This window comes from Rissa tridactyla, chromosome 2, assembly GCF_028500815.1.
Source record: "Rissa tridactyla isolate bRisTri1 chromosome 2, bRisTri1.patW.cur.20221130, whole genome shotgun sequence".
Lineage (NCBI taxonomy): Eukaryota > Metazoa > Chordata > Aves > Charadriiformes > Laridae > Rissa > Rissa tridactyla.
This window is the reverse complement of record NC_071467.1, coordinates 47,160,115-47,177,187: the sequence shown is the minus strand read 5'-3', so window position 1 is coordinate 47,177,187 and position 17,073 is coordinate 47,160,115. Positions and strand designations below refer to the sequence as shown.

Here is a 17,073-nt window from a genome sequence, read left to right as displayed (position 1 = left end):
TTGTTTCTTTGAAGTATTCAAAATCAGTCACTGTTAGAGGCGAAATATAAGGCAGGATGTTTTGAAGAAACATATGGCAGACGAAACCTCCAGCAGACTGATAGGGATTATTGGAGGTTGCTCTTTTTTACTCCCTCTTCTGCGAGGAATAAGATACTGCTAGAGGCCATCTGGGAAATCCACCTAGCAAATCCCTTGTTGTTGCAGGCATCGAGGACATCAACGATGATGCCAGTACCTTACTTTTTTCCTGTGGCATATTACAGCTGCACCATTTTTGTTTCCTATAGGGCTGAAAGTTGCTAATCAGAACTTCATGGACATTACAACGTTTAGTGAGCTGACCTGCTGCAGATCCTCTTAAAGTAAATGTCTGTTACCTAGGTTGCCATTTCCAGAGGACTGGAATCAGTAATTCAGGTGATTCCTTACAGTCCTCTTTTCTGGTAATTGATATTATTAGCTACATCTACTATTTTGTTCCTAAAAACAAGATTTCAGCTAGGTCTTCCTAGGAGTCTTTGGAAGCAAATGGAGAAAACAGAGGAGAATTAACAGAAAAAGATGAAGCAGCAAAAGGAGGGTTAAAAGACTAGCAACAAAAAGAAAGACGAAAGAGAACAAAATAGTTAAATAGTTTTAAAGTTGAATTCTACTTCTCCTTCCTTCCTCTATTAAAAAATTGACCTATTCACTTCTGTCACGTCATCTTGCAAATCCAGTTATCTGAATAAGTAAGTATCCAAAAAAAGCATTCAGTGTTCTAGTGTACCTAATTATTCCCAGCAATTGCTATAGAGGGAAAATGGAGAGCACACAAAAGCAGAGTTTGAAGGTGTATCAAGTATTCAGCAACACTTTTGACTACTGGCATTCATTCAACAAAAAACAAGACTAGAAAGGGAGATGTCTGTAAGACAACTAATAAAAATTATATTTATTTTAAAACCTCAGCAACATGTTGTTATAAAAGTCATTAAAGAAAAAGAAAACAAATCTTTGACTTCTTTCCTCCCTTTCTTCAGCAGTTGACTTGGTATATAGAAAAGAATTCAATACCGGAAGAAAATATTAGAGGTAATATTTCAGGATTATCAACTTCTTGAATAACTGTATAGTTTTGGAGGAGGGTAACGTGTGTAGAAAGTGGCCAATTATCAAGTCATTCATCACAGATAAGTTTTGAAGATCAGCTCTTCAACCTCTGCATCTGAAAAATAAAAAAAATGACAGTTCATTAGCTGTAAATAACATTAAGACTAAGTACAATTGGAGTAAGTAGTAATTATTGCTGCCCCGTTATATCTTGCTCAATTTACCATCAAATAGTATTTAATCTTCCAAGGGCAAGATTTGCTCTCAGTCTTTTTCTAGTTGGTAGAGGAGCTGTGTATGTGGTAACAGAAGGAGAAGAAAAAGCTGCAGGAAACCATTTTGCCTGGTAGGACTTCAACACAAATTAAATTTCCTTCCTAAGGAAAAAAAGACCCAAAACACAAAAGTAAAAGTTAGAGATTGAAGATATTCATTGCATACAAGGCCCAGCCTTGAAAATATCTGTCAGGAACAAACCCTGGTTGAAGCCAACAGGAATTTGCCTGAAAGGTACAGACTTGGGTTCCCAGGCTGTTAAGTTATAAAAAGTTCTTGCCTGTAAACAGGGAGGGAAGTAGTAATTTCATACACCTTACCTCACTGATTGCAGATGCACTTGATAGCTTTCTCTCCTGTCTGAACAGATGTCCAGCCACTAAAACCAAATTGGACAAAGTCCTGCATCCCCTCCAGGTACAACTGCTTCTGTTTCAGTATGACAGACCAATGACTCCAAAGATGATTGTGAATGAGGATAGAGCTGGATCTGTGAGTAATACACATGCAATCTGGAAACAACAGCACCACTGTCTGATACTTGACCAATGTGCACTTGTATCTTGGAAAAAAAAAACTTCTGAGAAAACTTATAAAAGGTCACATTAAAAGTTATTCTCTTCCATGCTGGTTTTACATTAGCTGGGATTTCATACACATACAGAGCCAGACTGTATTCTCCATTACAGCTATGTAAATGTGGAGTAGCATCGTCAACGTCAGTTTAATTGTTCTGGATTTACACCATTGTAATGAATGCCCTGCAGGAAAACAATTTCATTCTCAAGAGTTTTCATTGAATATGAAAACCTGCTACTAAGCGTACTTCCAATGGAAGGAATTAGACATAGAACTGGTGTTATCATAGACAAAGGGCTTTGATGAATGTGACTGTTAGAGAACGTTAGAGCATTCATATTTTCTGACAAACACTGCACTGATTTTTTCATGCAGTTGTCTCTCTTCATAATAACGTTCTATTTAGCCATTGTGTGTAACCCCCAAAATCAGAAGATTCAAGTCTGGAAAAAACGGTGCTTTATAAATATAACTTATTTTTCAAGGAAAAGGCTTGTTAAACCATTAAACTAACATGAAATTTTTGGTATGAGGATAAAAAAAGCTTCTCAGTGGCCTATAACAAGTCCTCTATTAAAGAGTAGCAAAAAAGAAGAAAGACCTTTATTTCTTCATAGAACTATATTGCTTTCTCCAAACAACCAATAACATGACTTTTGGAGCTAGAAAATTGTGATTTTTCTCAGCTTTCTCATTTTCTAAAAGTAGGGGAAAGTAAAGCCAATGTGTTTGATAAAATGGTAAAGCAAAATATAAAGGACTCAGTCTTTACAATGAGACCAACCTATAAAACCCCTATGTATGAAATAGATGTAATAGGGAAAGAGAAAACAGGTTAGTTTGTCTCACTTTTTGTAGGTGAGTTGGTAGGAAAAAATGAGATCACAAAACTCCTTGCATACACTTTTTATTCTCCTTTTATTAATGTACTCCGTGCATAGGAGAAGAGAAGGAGCCTTTCTCCTTAGATAGTGTATCTATCTCCAAAAGAGTGGTAAAAAACACTGGCATGCCTACTAGCTTTACACAAACCTGAGTATAGCAGAGGAAAAAAAAAAAAAAAGATGCATACTTCAACAGAACATCTGAGCCTGCCTTCCCACACCAAAGATGTGAGATGCAAGCCAAAACGTGTTATAGCTTTGTACCACTTACAGATGATGGTGGCAGAGGTGAATTTCACCTTCAATTCACTTCTTTTATCATTTTTACTTTTGAATGTCAGTACAAACTATTTCCAACAATTTAGTGAACACCAGCAATGATGGAATCCATTGGATAAGAATTAAGGCACAGCTGGAAGAAGTCACCGTCCTCTCCTCAATGCTGTGGTTGGAACAGTGGAAGAAGGTTGGACCCTTGCGGATCTGCATGTCTTGCTGCTCCGCAGGGTGCATATCATGCTGGCTTTGCATTCTGCCCAACTCTTATGTTGTTGTTTGCTCAAAATCTAGTATGCCAGTAACTGTTGTAACATGTCCTGCCTATATCTTTCAAACAGACTTTGCTTCCCTCCTCATAGGTTATTCATTACAGTGGCAAACAGAATTTCATGCTAAGCTTCTTGATAGTCTTAACAATTAAGGCATAAAATAATGCTGTCAAACATCTGGACTGCAGACTCTTAAGATATTTGCATTAGCAAAACAGCAGTCAGTAAAATATGGCATTGTTTTAACATTTTCTATCTGACTATGGAAATGAAATAAAATATAACAATTAAAACAAAACAAAAAAATCTAATTTCCTCTCATGCCATACCTAGGTAGTGAGATCCAACTTCAAGCAAAAGAGATGAGTGAGAAGTTCTGTGGAGAGGATGAGTTGGAGTCAGTAACTCCTTTCTGAAAGGCTTAAGTAACTCCTAATCCAGATTTACTATCTGTAACTTGGGCACTTGGCAGCACAAACTAGAAGGGCAAAAGGTATCTTCTTTCTACTAAAAAAGCCAACATGCAGAGTTCAACGTTATCCTCAAAAGAGGAGGAGACACTTCTATCTTACCCCTTCCAGCTTTCCATCCTGCTTAGACCTGAGGTAACCATACCACATAAGCACCCTATGACCATGCTCCAATTCAGCTGAAAGCTACCTATGACACTTGAATATAAATAATGCATGATGATGAAAGAAAAAAAGAAATGAGAATTGTTTTACTTATGAAGTAAAGAAATAAACAAACAAACAAATAAATAAATAATGTCTCCAACACTGTTCTTCAACATACCAAACTCCCACAGTCTGCATTTCACCTCTTGCTTCAAGTAGACGAATACCTGTTTCACATTTCATTATGAATTTTTTTTTAATAAATTACTTCCTAAGTGACTCAATAAGCTATTATTGGTCTGTATAAAAGCCCACTGTAACTCCTGAGGACTCCACTTGCTTTGGAAAAAGCTATATGCTCCCTTATATTCTGAGCATCTCCCCAAGCAAACCTGCGGACAAAAAAAATACAGGCAGAGGGGAACTAGACAGTGACTTCACATGCCTCAGAGACACAATGTCAGATGTGATGATGTTCACTGGATATTAGGAATGACCTTTCATATTTTACTGATACAATCGTATCTTCAAAAAGGAGAGAGGGTGAGAAAGAAACACATTGAAACTCCTTACTCCTCAGAGATGGTTTCTGCCTGTGGCTAAATTCATGTGCACCATCAGATTACAACAGGCTTATCCATATATTTGTTCATTCAGGTCAGGCTGGTTGGATGGCTGCGCCTGGTTTCCTTCAGTAATGATGCTCTAGTAAAACAGGTGTTACAAGATTCCAAAGCTGGACTAAATCACCAAAGATGGCTAAAGTTTTAACTAGTGCAGCGTGTTGGAACTTCAAATGACTCTTCACCCAGCATCTCACATATGCTCTGGCTTTCAGATCCCATGCAAGGTTACAGTCTTTAAATATCTTCTCAGAGCGGGACCTGTCTTAAGAGTGGACAGCCTGCCAGGCTAACTTGCCGTAATGTAAATGCATCCATTACAACACCAGTTTGAAGTTGCAATAGTTGGGAGCAAACAGCCCCTGGCAGTGGCCCATGACAATAATGCTGTTCTTTACATCAGGCTGAACAAAAAAGCTTGAGAAACACTTCAAAAGCCCAGCATTAAAGGAGTGACAGAAAGTAAGATCTTCCTTTTCGAAGCTACATGAAAGCTCTGCCTTGTTGTGAACCACTGTAACTATAATGACATGCACATTAGAATGCTGCATTATAATTAAAGGTCACTGTATGCAGCAATCATTATTTACTGTTCTCTCCTTTAAAACTGTGCTTTACTTTTCAGACTTAAAGAAAATTACTTATCTTATGCACTTCTCCATGCAGCCAATTACACACTCAGGCTAAACATAATGCATATTAACTTAGCCTACCATACATCCAGAGAGCCTGGAGGTGTCGAATTTTGCTATCAGAAATTTTGTCGGGTAGAAAGAAAGAAGACATTAACCAACTGTCCGCAATTAGTAGGTATCTGGACAAAATGGACAGAGGGTGTGTGTCCTCTTTGTTAGTTCACTTTAATGTATCTCTTAGGCATTCATGATCAGTAGCACATGTTTCTATCTGGGAAATCCCAAAGAGAAGTTTTGCATATTAGGAACTTCACTTGCAATACAGACATAATGAACTATTTATTAATCCAGGTAAAATACATGGCACAATATAAGTATGTCTGGTTAGCTCAAAAACCTGTTTTCCCATATTCTGTCACAATAACCTTGTTATCCAAATGCAGAGAAGACAAAGTCATTTAAAAGGAGTGGGCTTGTTATATTTCATGAAATAAATGATGTGGAAGAGATAGAGCTGTATAATGAGTTTTCAAAATAAAATATATGGCCTAGGAAAAAGCAGTAACAGAAGAATAAGAAATCAAAAATCTCAGTGCTACAGAGACTTCGCCATGGTCATAAAGAAACGCAGCAGTCTCACACATAAGTATATAATGATCTAAAGTAATTTATATGTGCACTTAACTATTTGAATTCATAGAACTGCATCTGCAGAGCATTTACAGATGAGTGCTTTTGTAGTACAAAGACCCAGCCCTGTTAAAGTAAATTTATGTATATATTTTTGCAGCCGTACAAAATTCCACTGACTTCAGTTTAGCCTATGTGGTTGTAGAAGGTTCTACTGCCATGAACATCTGAGTCTTACTGGAGGATCAGTTCCCTAATATCAGCTTAATAAAAGCATATATAGAAAGTATATATATACACACATACATATATACATACATACTTACATATATGTATTTAAGAGTATGAAAAAACCATTTGTTCCTTGTATAACATTTTTTTCAGTGAATGGTAAAACATTTTGGACATATTTTAAGGTTACGTTACAATTTGGCAACTCCCTCCACTGCACTCCGCATGTAGTCTTTTTACAGAAAGAAGAGGTTACCCCACATACTCACTGCCTGAAACCGAGGATTCAAAGAGTGAAGTTACACTGTCCACTGAAACATCATTCTTGTTTAAAGAGAGTTACCAACATCAGTTTTAAAAGTCATATTCTGAAGAAACTGAACAGCATTATCTAAATAACATACACTAGTTGTTTGCAAAGTTGAATTACAATTTGTTCACAGGGTTATTTAAACTCCAGTGATTCATCAGTCTTTTCAGACAAGAAAACTTGGTTTATTATTCCCAAAAAGCTACATTTCTTACGAATCACTAATGACTTCCCTTGTGTACATTAGAGATGCCTGATTTTAGGAAAATGTTAAGTATCCCTGTTTTGACATCTAAGACTCTTCCATGGAATCAGGCCACTATCTAGCAAACTTTCCATACAGCATAAGCATATAATTGCTTCAAATAGGTATTGACAAGATTAATATTCTAAAAATTGAACTTCCACAAAGAAGTAACCATTTTCAAAAAACATTTGCCTATTTGCTGACAGATTTGCAAAGAAAACATGATGGAAAACCTATCATTTTATCTCAACTACTTCTTCTGATCATATTTTTGCATCATGTACAAAATTATCAATCAGACCTGTATTGTCAAATGGTGCAGCCTGCCACTACACAACTGAAGGAAGTATCATTCTTGAAAGCAGTGTTGTACAGGCAAATACCTATAATATAGTTTAGCAAAACTGCTTGTTTCCAGAAAAACTAAACTCCCTTAAAAATCTGTGATTTGGTGGAGGAGGTATAATATGTTGGTAATTTTCAATCAAAAAAAAAAAAAGTGATCTTTTAGCTTTTTGTGGTTAGATTCAGCTCTGATGTGTTTAAAACTAGTGACAGGTCAGAATGTATACAAGTTGGCCAGAGAAACTGTGACATCAAATTTAATAAAACATATATGATGCAGTATCCAAAAAGGAGACTCAGACAGAGCAGGTATGGAACACGTCAGCCAACAGATCTTCCCAGCTCCAGCCCTTTGTCTCTGGATTTCACAGAGTCATGGCCATCTTAAGCAAGTAACATCTTCTGCAGGCTGAACGGACCATTGTACAAGCTGGAGGAAGCATAATGTGTTACTTCCTGCAATGCTAGCCCAATAACTAAAATATATTTCCCTTCATTTAGAACCCAAATATTTTCTTCACTAACTCCTTACATAACTGTTCTCAATTCTTTGACACATAAAGATACCATAAGAATACTACATTATAAGAAATAGTATATCAATTTTCTATTTGGTGAACATTGCAGATGATTTTTCTCATGAAAACATGATTAGGGGTTATGCTAAACACGTTTGCTTACCCATCACTACCAATGATGCCATCATTCAGGTCTAATCATGTCTGATAACTGTATAACTGTGAACAGCTGCAGGTTAGATGCTGCAAGAGCACTGAGAGAATTCCTAGATGACTTCAAAAAACAACTCACATACTCGGTGTATTGTGAGTAAAAAGGATATGTGAGAGTTGGCTCCTAGCAAACTATAGCACTTTGTTAACCTTACTTGTTCTTTATGTTTTCTTTTTGGCAGAGAATTATAGTTCTGGCTCACCCAGAACTTGCTGAAGTGCATCCAGTAGATACCGCACACAACCAGGAGCTTGATCTTCTGCATTGCTCAAAATTAATCAGCTCAGTAACAGCCAGAACACTCTTCTGGAGGGGCAGTATTCTGAATCACCATGAGAAGGCAAGAGGACTTCCTTGATCAGGTCTAGGGCTTGTAGAACATTCTCCGACTCTTTAGTATCTATGATATTGCTTAAGGTACAAGAGTAGTAATGATTTATGAGTGTATATGTATGCATTTAAAACACTGAAATACTGTACAGTCCCATTCTATTCTAACACATTGTTGGGTTTTGTTCCTTCTAAAAATATTCTGTAAGTTCTTTTAAATTTGAAAAGTAAGAGTAGAATTCATCTGTAAAATATGAAATTGGCCACAAAAACATTCTTTTACTCTACATTCAGCTTACGAATCTCTGACATTTTTTTGTTTATCCCAGGAGTGTGTTCTTCGCAAAGTCTTCACTCCATATTTAATAATTTTTACTGCATACCTAATAAATCATATACTTAAATGAATTGTAAACATCAACATGAGTTTTGCCAGGACAATAAGGGGAGACAAATCTGCATATTGTTGGCAGTATAGAGTGGGTAGGATGACAGTGAGTGATGAAAGAATATAACTATGTGGGTGATGATTCAGGAGTCTTAAAGTTTGTAGAATAACAAAGAATGAGATGGCTTTGATTGTCATCTCAACTCATTACAAACAGATTTTTAACACTTTTTGATACCTTTTTTTTTTTTGCATCTGAGTTGGAACTGATTAAAATTGAAAATGAAACACTGGGCTACATTCTTGTCTTAGCTATTAATGAGTTCCACATTAAGACTCCTCCCTTTCCTCTCCAATCTTATTTGTGTATTTGCAAGAGTAATGGCGGAAGCAGCAATGTACCTCAGGCAAAAGAGCCTGTGTGTCTATCAATATTTGGGTGACTGGCTTATGAAAAGTTCATTGGAACAACGTGCCCTGGAGCAAATGAAGATACCATTCATATTAGCCAATTTGGGACTCACTGTGCAACAGTCAAAGTACTGACTAAATCCAGTACTGGAATGTATATACATTCTGAGACTAGAGCTATTCAAAACATTCTCAATAAAATGAAAATTTGTGGAAAAAAAAAATATGCCATGCAGATAAACAGGTTTTCATAATGATTTTATGGAGAAGGTTTTGGGATACATGATTTGCTAAACTGGAATGGCCAACTGAGAGAAAGACTAACAATCTCACATTTGGCCTCCCTTTCTTCTACCCACCAAAACCAGTCACTCGAGTTAAAAAAAAAACATTTCAAGTTTTTATTTTCACTCTGCAGGCAATGAAGACAGGAGTTAAAACTTAACCATAAATAAATGTTGTTCTCTAGACATCAGTTACATACAATCCCTTTCTGGATATACCTAGAAAAAGTGATTTTCTGTATCACTCCTATTTCAAAGTCCAGCAAAATATGTGGCCAAAGTATATCTGTGTTGTCAGGTTATTTTGTAGTGGGCTACTGAAAGCTAGTGACTAGCATTAATAGTATTTGGATCCAGTATTAACATCCTATTATTGCCGCTGTAAAAGTGGTATAAAAAGACAGGATAGGATTTTGTCACCAACAATATCAATAGATAAATTCTATGATCAGGCCACTTCTTCACCCTCCCTACATCATGCCCTTATGACAAACACCTTACTAGAGAGCTAGCTACCTAATCTATTGGATCTGTCTTTATCTACAATATAACCGTCCTCGCTTCTCCTTACCCACATAATGGAAACTACAGAGAAAAGCCTTCAGGGGGATTACAGCTTCTTAAAGCAAACTTGTCAGTTTTAATTCAGGTTAGGTGCCTGCATAATACAAACAATCAGGAAGGAACCAAATCAGTTCCTTACAGATGTTGATAATTCACATGTAGTAATTTGCTTGGGCAAACACACTTAACTTTCATACGGATTCATTCTACAGACACATAATACATGTAATGAGATGGTCATCTATAAATATACATAGATATATGTATCCCAGTATATATACATATATATGTATTACCTTATATACATATTTTAATATATATATTTCAAATGGGTAATGTAGACAGTTCTCAATAAATGGACTGATAAAATTCATGCCTGATGGAGAACTGCACTGTTTTTTGTCAGTATGTCAGCAGAATATATAAGCCTATATATGTATTCATCCATGTACATCCACATACACTTAATGTATGTATGCATCATATATATATATGTGTAACAGAGCATACAAATCTATGTATAGCATTTGAGTAGTGATGTGACAAACATTAGACACATTGCATTAAGTGCTTAGCTGGGAATAACCTTGGTTTTGGCCTCACAAATCTTCTCCTTTTCTAAGCTACATACTTCATATCTGGAGCATGTGGAAGCATCTTACCTTGCTTCCATTTTCTCTTGCCTCCCGTTCCATCTTGAGATCAGAAATTAGGAGAGTCTTGTATTTGTTCTTTCCATTACTGCTGTGATCATCTAGTCTGTATTCTGAAGTCAGCTGAGCAGAGAGGGGACTGTCACTCAGGTTCAGAGGCTGCTCATCCTGCTCCAGATTTGTTTTGCCATTACTGTTGGTTTCTGCCATCTCCCTGCAGTGTGTTCCCCCTGAAGCATTGGAACTGTGTCCCACGGTCTCATTGCCATTAAAACTCTCTGCGGCTGAATCATCTATTAAAAAATATATATTTTCAGTCACATGCCACATCATCATCTCTGTCCAATTCAAACATAATTTATACCTTCACAAAGTTTTTCAAAATAGAATGAAAATGGTTTATGTTACTAGCACCAGTACATTTCTGCAAAATGTGCATACGCACTCCTCCATATTTTCAAGTAAAAACTTTATGTAAATCCATTAAATATTACTAAGTAAAGGGAAATTATCTGGGCTGACACCTTAGTGTCACTGTGTACACAAACGATAAGTATCACAAAGGATTTTTAGGGACAAAGTGACAAAGTCTGCCTTAATCCATCTGTCTGTCCATATGTCTATGGATCTATTTAGATTCTTATACCATGCTCATTACTGCAATATTGCATATTTCTGAAATCAACAGAGATGCACATGGTACTGAGAGAGAATCTAGTTCTCAGGTTTTAAGGGTGCAGAGCAGCATATGTCATATCCATAAACATCCCCTTGCACAGATACGATGTAAAAACATCTGACGTATTCACCACTGGCAGTAGAGATTATACTCGAAAAGTTAACTCCAAAACAAAGATCCTCTCTACATTTTGTTCAGGAGCTCATTCACTTTGCTCATTCATTGTGTATCATAATATATTTTAAAATACTGCTCAATAAAGGATTAAATTATCAACCTGAATGTTAAATCTGAAAACTCTGGATGTGGTGTTGTCACCCATAAGATTTTACAGCTGAAATGTATGATTAACATGTGTCTTCACATGCTTATGGGTTTGTGTATCCCATGTTTATCAGCACTGGAATTTGCCATCTGTGCTACTACTCAGACCTTCTTTACTTCTAAACAACCTTTTGGCCAATGGGCTATCTATTAAAAAAAATTATCCTGCAATGGATTAAATGGCAGCAGAATTTGGGCCTCAATTTGCTCACTTGTTCTCTAAAGCACCTCTTTTTTGGCAACTTACGTGGTTTTGCTAATGGTGCAAGCACCTGCCCAGGGCTCTACAAGCCTATGCTTATTGCAGACAGTGAAGCTGGAAACAAAACTGGGGGGTTAGCAGCCAGAAATGTGTACAGATTGAAACTGGAGATACATGATGAGATGGACCTTAACATATTAGTACTTTAATATACCATCTGCTTTCAGGTCCTCCTAAACAACTTCCATGGAAAACAAACAAACACATTTATATACATGTGGAATTTTAAAAAAATTAGGACACATTCTTTAAAGGATATGCTCAGAAATACTCATGCTTGAAACTACATGATTAATCAAATTGTTGACTCTCCATCATTAATACAGTAAAAAATGACCATTCACTGACCCCAGATCAGAATTTAAGAAGTGAAGAAAATATTGTATAAATGGGTAATGATCTAATTCAATTAAGTACTTAGAAAGTCACAGACAAGCCATCATACATCAGTGGCTTGCTTGCTGTACTCATCCAACACTTTTATGTCATAAACTGTACAGGACTGGGCACACATTCTGAATATATTTTTTTAAATTGCTTTGTTTTGTAAACCTGTAAAAAAAATCTAGTTTCATGAAAAGACATAATAAAAATCATAATTTAAAGGCTTTTATTTAAGGAACATTTTATGGTTTTACCAAATGCTTTATAATTAATGGTTGCAATAAAAAATAAAGCTATGTTTTGGTATGTACCGCTTCTACACTACCTCTTACAAATACAAACGTATATACAATAAAAACCATAACATTCCTAGAATAAGACTTGTAAATGTGTACACTAACCCAACTTGCAACAAAGCAATGGATTTGTTCTGATTTAAAAACATGGGGCTACTTGAGGATTTCCGCTATATAAATGAATAAGGTGAGCACGATTTATCCTTAATAAGCTTTCTATCATGCCCTGAGATTTATGTCTTAAGGTCATAACACAATAAAAAGGTTAAAATTCTAAACGCAGTTTCAGAAATAAATATGCCATTTTATTATTCTGCATTAGAAAATGGCTTTCTAATAGAATCATAGAATGGTTGAAGTTGGGAGGGACTTTAAAGATCATCTAGTTCCAACCCCTCTGCCATGGACAGGGACACCTCCCACTAGACCAGGCTGCTCAAAGCCCCATCCAGCCTGGCCTTGAACACTTCCAGGGATGGGGCATCCACAGCCTCCCTGGGCAACCTGTTCCAGTGCCTCACCACCCTCACAGTGAAGAATACAGGATCTTTAATTTTTTAAAGACAATAGTCATATTTACAACTCATTTTAAAAGTTTGGAAATATCAGAAAGAAATACAGATTTCTTTATTTAAGAAAGAAACACTTTGGTTACCACTGATTCATATTTAAGACTGTTAACAGATAATTGGTTTCTTGATTATCAGTTTAACAAGTGACAGTTAGTTTCAAATTAATTAAATCAATTACTGGATCAGTAACTGAGTGAGGATGCTCCTCCCTTTGAAGGGCTGCGAAAATTCCCTGTTGTTGGGAGTGAAGAGAGAGACAAGTGAGTAACCAGAGGACGTAAAGAGCCATCTAAAATCTGGGGGCACTGCCTACTCTGCAGCGCACAAGCCTGATCCCTAGCAAACTGCTGTGTGCCGGCACCCAAGTGTCCTGGGTTGCAGAGGAGACACTACAAGGACACAGATGGATAAATGAGAATGATGGAGTAGGAAGGGAGCTGTGCCTAGAGCCAGATCCAGGAACAACCAAGTCCAAAGCAAAGCTGTTAGTTTTGGCTTGGAATCATAAGCAATAATGCTTTTATTTCTTTTTTTCTTTTTTTTTTTCCCTCTGAGCGATGAATGCTTGACAACTAAAACTTACACGTCTGAGAATGTTACAATGCAAATGAAAAAAAAAATAGATCTTTTATACTTGTTCTATTGAAAAAATCCCTATGCTGAGTAAATGTGATCGAGCATTATAATACTTTGAAACAATAATACAGTATTTACATGATTTTGGCTTTGCTTAGCAAATGCTTAGTTACTTGATGGTAAATCTCAGTTTGTACTGTGAAGTTAAATACCTGCTTTTACAGTCATTGAACCTTGCTTGTTAGAAATGGAAAGTATTGTCTGTCGGGATAATGTTCAGGAGAATGGATACAGTGGCTATAAATCACACTTTTGCCAAGTAAACATAAATATGTATTGCCATAAAAGAGATCAAGAAAAAGTAGTGGTTTTGCGCTGATAGTTCTTTACAGATGTTACCAAGGTAACTAAATTACAAGGTTTAGTACATTTCTCATCCCTGGGCAGCTGGTCTGTTTTTGCCAAGAATAAGGCTACTCCAAAGCAAGAGCTTCTGAGGTATCAGAAACATAGACCGCATCAGGAATAATTGGGTTTGAGGGAAAAGGCAGGAGGGCCCAGCCCAGGAGAGCAAAAGCACGTTCACCCTTGGACATGGGCAGCCACAGCCCCAACACAACCTGCTGGGCCCAGCTGCCCCGCTCCTGGGGCCCTGGCAGCACATGCGGCTGCGGCAAAGCTGCCAAGGGGCAAGGCTGGTTTCATGGAGACCTGTCCCTCAGATCACACTCCTTGGGGAGCGGGAGGTGAGATCCAAGCTCCTCACTGCACCTGGCACAGCTGGCGAGCCGGGGCCTGGGTAGGGACCTGCAGTTTGCTTGCACAGTTTTCTCACCTTTGTTTATCACAACACCTCAGCAACAATAAACTGCTAACGATGAAAGCCTGTTCTCTTACTAAGTATTTTTTTCCTCCATCGTGCAGAGGCATGGTGTCTTGGGGAGAGCTGTGTGCAGGCCCAGGGCAGCCAAGGCTTTGCCCAGGAATGGCCGCCGGCGAGTGTTTCTCCGGGGCAGCTTGCCAACGGCTCCTCTTTCAGGACAAGGACACCACTAATGGCAGGCACCGAGGGGTAGAGGCCAGAGGCCCATCCCTGGGGCAGAGGAGAAGGCTGCGGCAGCGCAGCTGGGGAACATGGTGGCACTCCTGGGACCCGCTGACATCATGGTGGCCGTTGGGGGTGGGCCAGGCCCAGCCCGGCCCCTGCCCCTCGCCGGAGACCCCGCGGAGGCCAGGCCCACCCCGTGGCAGCCACCATTAAACCACGTCAGGGCTGCCCTCCCGCAGGAGGCTGAGCAAACCACAGCAGCCCTCCACAAGTTCACCTGGGCACCCACGCCAGTCGGCGGCCACTCCAGGCTCTCTTCCCATGGCTGACGAAGGGGAAAATAAAACTCCATCACAACCAGCCTACGTCTGGGTACTTGGTACCGATCCCACCACTGATGCAAGGTCAGCGCGTTTGCGAAACAGGACTCGTCTGAACCACCACTGCAGGGCAGGTTTTACGGGAAGACCTCCAGGGAAGCACGGCACAGGCACTGGGAGCTAAGAGGGGAGGGAGCAGAGGGCAGTCACGAAAGAGGCTGTGGGACAAGCTCATGTCTTCATCACCTCCCAGGGCCGCTTCACTTCTCAAAAACAGGCAGCTGGTGCCTCAGCTACGCAGAGATCCCCCTCCAGGGATTAAAGAGCATCACCCCTCAGAGAAAGACTCCAAGAGCAGAGGGAAGGTTCCTTTGGATTGGGCAGCAGCCGCCTTCTTGCTGAAGCAAGGCGCATTCTCCAGGCTTAGCCATGGACTTCTCACTCATGGACTGATATTTCTTAAACCCACTGGTGCCAAGACCACCTTCTCCCTCCTTGCACAGAGCTCCACCCCGATCCCCTGCTCTGACCAACACCCTGTGGGCACCTTCAGTCCAAGTACTCTCCATGTCAGGGGTAATTCTCAAAACAAGAATTGCAGTAATTTTCCTACTTCAAGTTAGTTTCTTACTATTCGTCACATTGCATTAGAACTTCCAGCTCATCCTTGAGGCCAACTAGACACAAAGTGACACCAGCTCTGTTTTGTTTTTGCAGACTTGAGAAGTCTGGGGTCCTGCCTGAGAACTTTCTGGGCTCATTGCAGCCACCACTGTGTTAGCTTCTCCCCCTGCTTTTGAAGGAAATTTGGAAATGGTAGAAGAAAAGACAAAGCCACAGAAAGCCCAAGCAAACAGATGCTCTGAATATGAGTTTTGATCCTCAGAACTGTTGCAACCTTCGTCTCAGTTATCTGCCACAGACATTCGCATTATCATGGCCTAAACTTGTGCCAAAACCCAGTTTCTCTGTATTTAACGCCTTGGATTCTGCAAGATGATTTCCATGACAGTTGATGGTTTAAGGACACTCTGATTTAGAGAAGGAAACTAGGTCTTAATTTAGAGGATTATGTTCTCCTACCGATGTCTAGATTTATGAATGGGCAAACAACAGATATTGCTAGAATTAGAGATTCTTCAGTTACATGTTAAAATACAGTTCTTGAACCCAGAGAGAACTGTCTTCAGACCAGACACATCAAATGCTCAACACTGTTCTCCGTCAGAGTGCGTTCTTAAAGGAAAGCAAGTTGAAGTGTGCACCAAATCTGGCTGGAATAAAAAGTCCTTCAAACACCAGTTTTCTGAGAGCACAAATTTAAGATATGAACTCTGATATAAGCATCACAGAAGTACTGTGAATGTCAAATCAAGGTACATATACACAACTGTCACTTGTCTACTTGAGAGAAAAATCTCCAGATGTTTTAAAGGATCTCTTGCATTACTCTTAGCAATCGATTTCTAACTCTAAATCACAGAGACTTTTCATATTCCTTGCAGGTAAGTTAGGAAGGAGTCAACAAGCCATTCTACATAAAGACAGATCTCTGAATAAATCCTCTCCCTCTGTCAAACTAACTCTCAGGCTAGAATTCAATTAATATTTACAGTATGCTTAAATAGTTTATACAGCTAAGATTTCAGCTACCTGAAACTTACTGCATATTTTACTAGTCAGTAATCCATAGTGCTGGCCTTCAGCTCTAACAGCAGCAGTGTGGCACAGTCCCATAACCACACAGCCACATGGAAGCTCAGATCTGCTGAAAGGACAGACGCGGTGATGGGTCAGGGAGCTGAGGAACCCTCTCATTAACACTAAGAATGAAGCAAGAGCCCCATGATACCAAAGTAGCTCTAACACAGCTCTCTTTTTTGCCATGAAGCAAAGCAGATGATAGCCTACTTAGAAAGCAGACAAAAAACAAGGGAAAGGCAATTAACCTTACAGCACCTTTGGCTCTTTTGAGACATTCTGACTATATGAGGGCATTGCACAAACCAAAATCATTCCTGGTGGTAATGAGTCCGATTAATCACAGCAAATGAACAAGGCAATTGTTGGACCCACTTTGTTGATCCTGCTCTAAGAAGTGGAGATGGGAGAGGGGCGCATATGCGGCCCAAACAGACACCGATGCCTACAGACCCCAAGGCAGCATGCACACAGGTTAAACAAACACTTGAGTGAGCTGCCTGTTGACAGAGCACCTCTGAGAGCCACA

At 38.9% G+C, this 17,073-nt stretch overlaps 1 protein-coding gene across 5 annotated transcripts in view; it reads right to left on the bottom strand.

Moving 5' to 3' along the window:
• The window catches only part of NOL4 (nucleolar protein 4), a 192,449-nt gene that overhangs the window by 70,263 nt on the left and 105,113 nt on the right, over positions 1-17,073 (bottom strand). For all 5 annotated transcript variants that reach the window (XM_054191579.1, XM_054191577.1, XM_054191578.1 and 2 more), the window contains one exon: positions 10,392-10,675. In XM_054191579.1, coding sequence (XP_054047554.1) covers positions 10,392-10,675 — 284 coding nt within the window. The remainder of the gene's footprint in view (positions 1-10,391; positions 10,676-17,073) is intronic.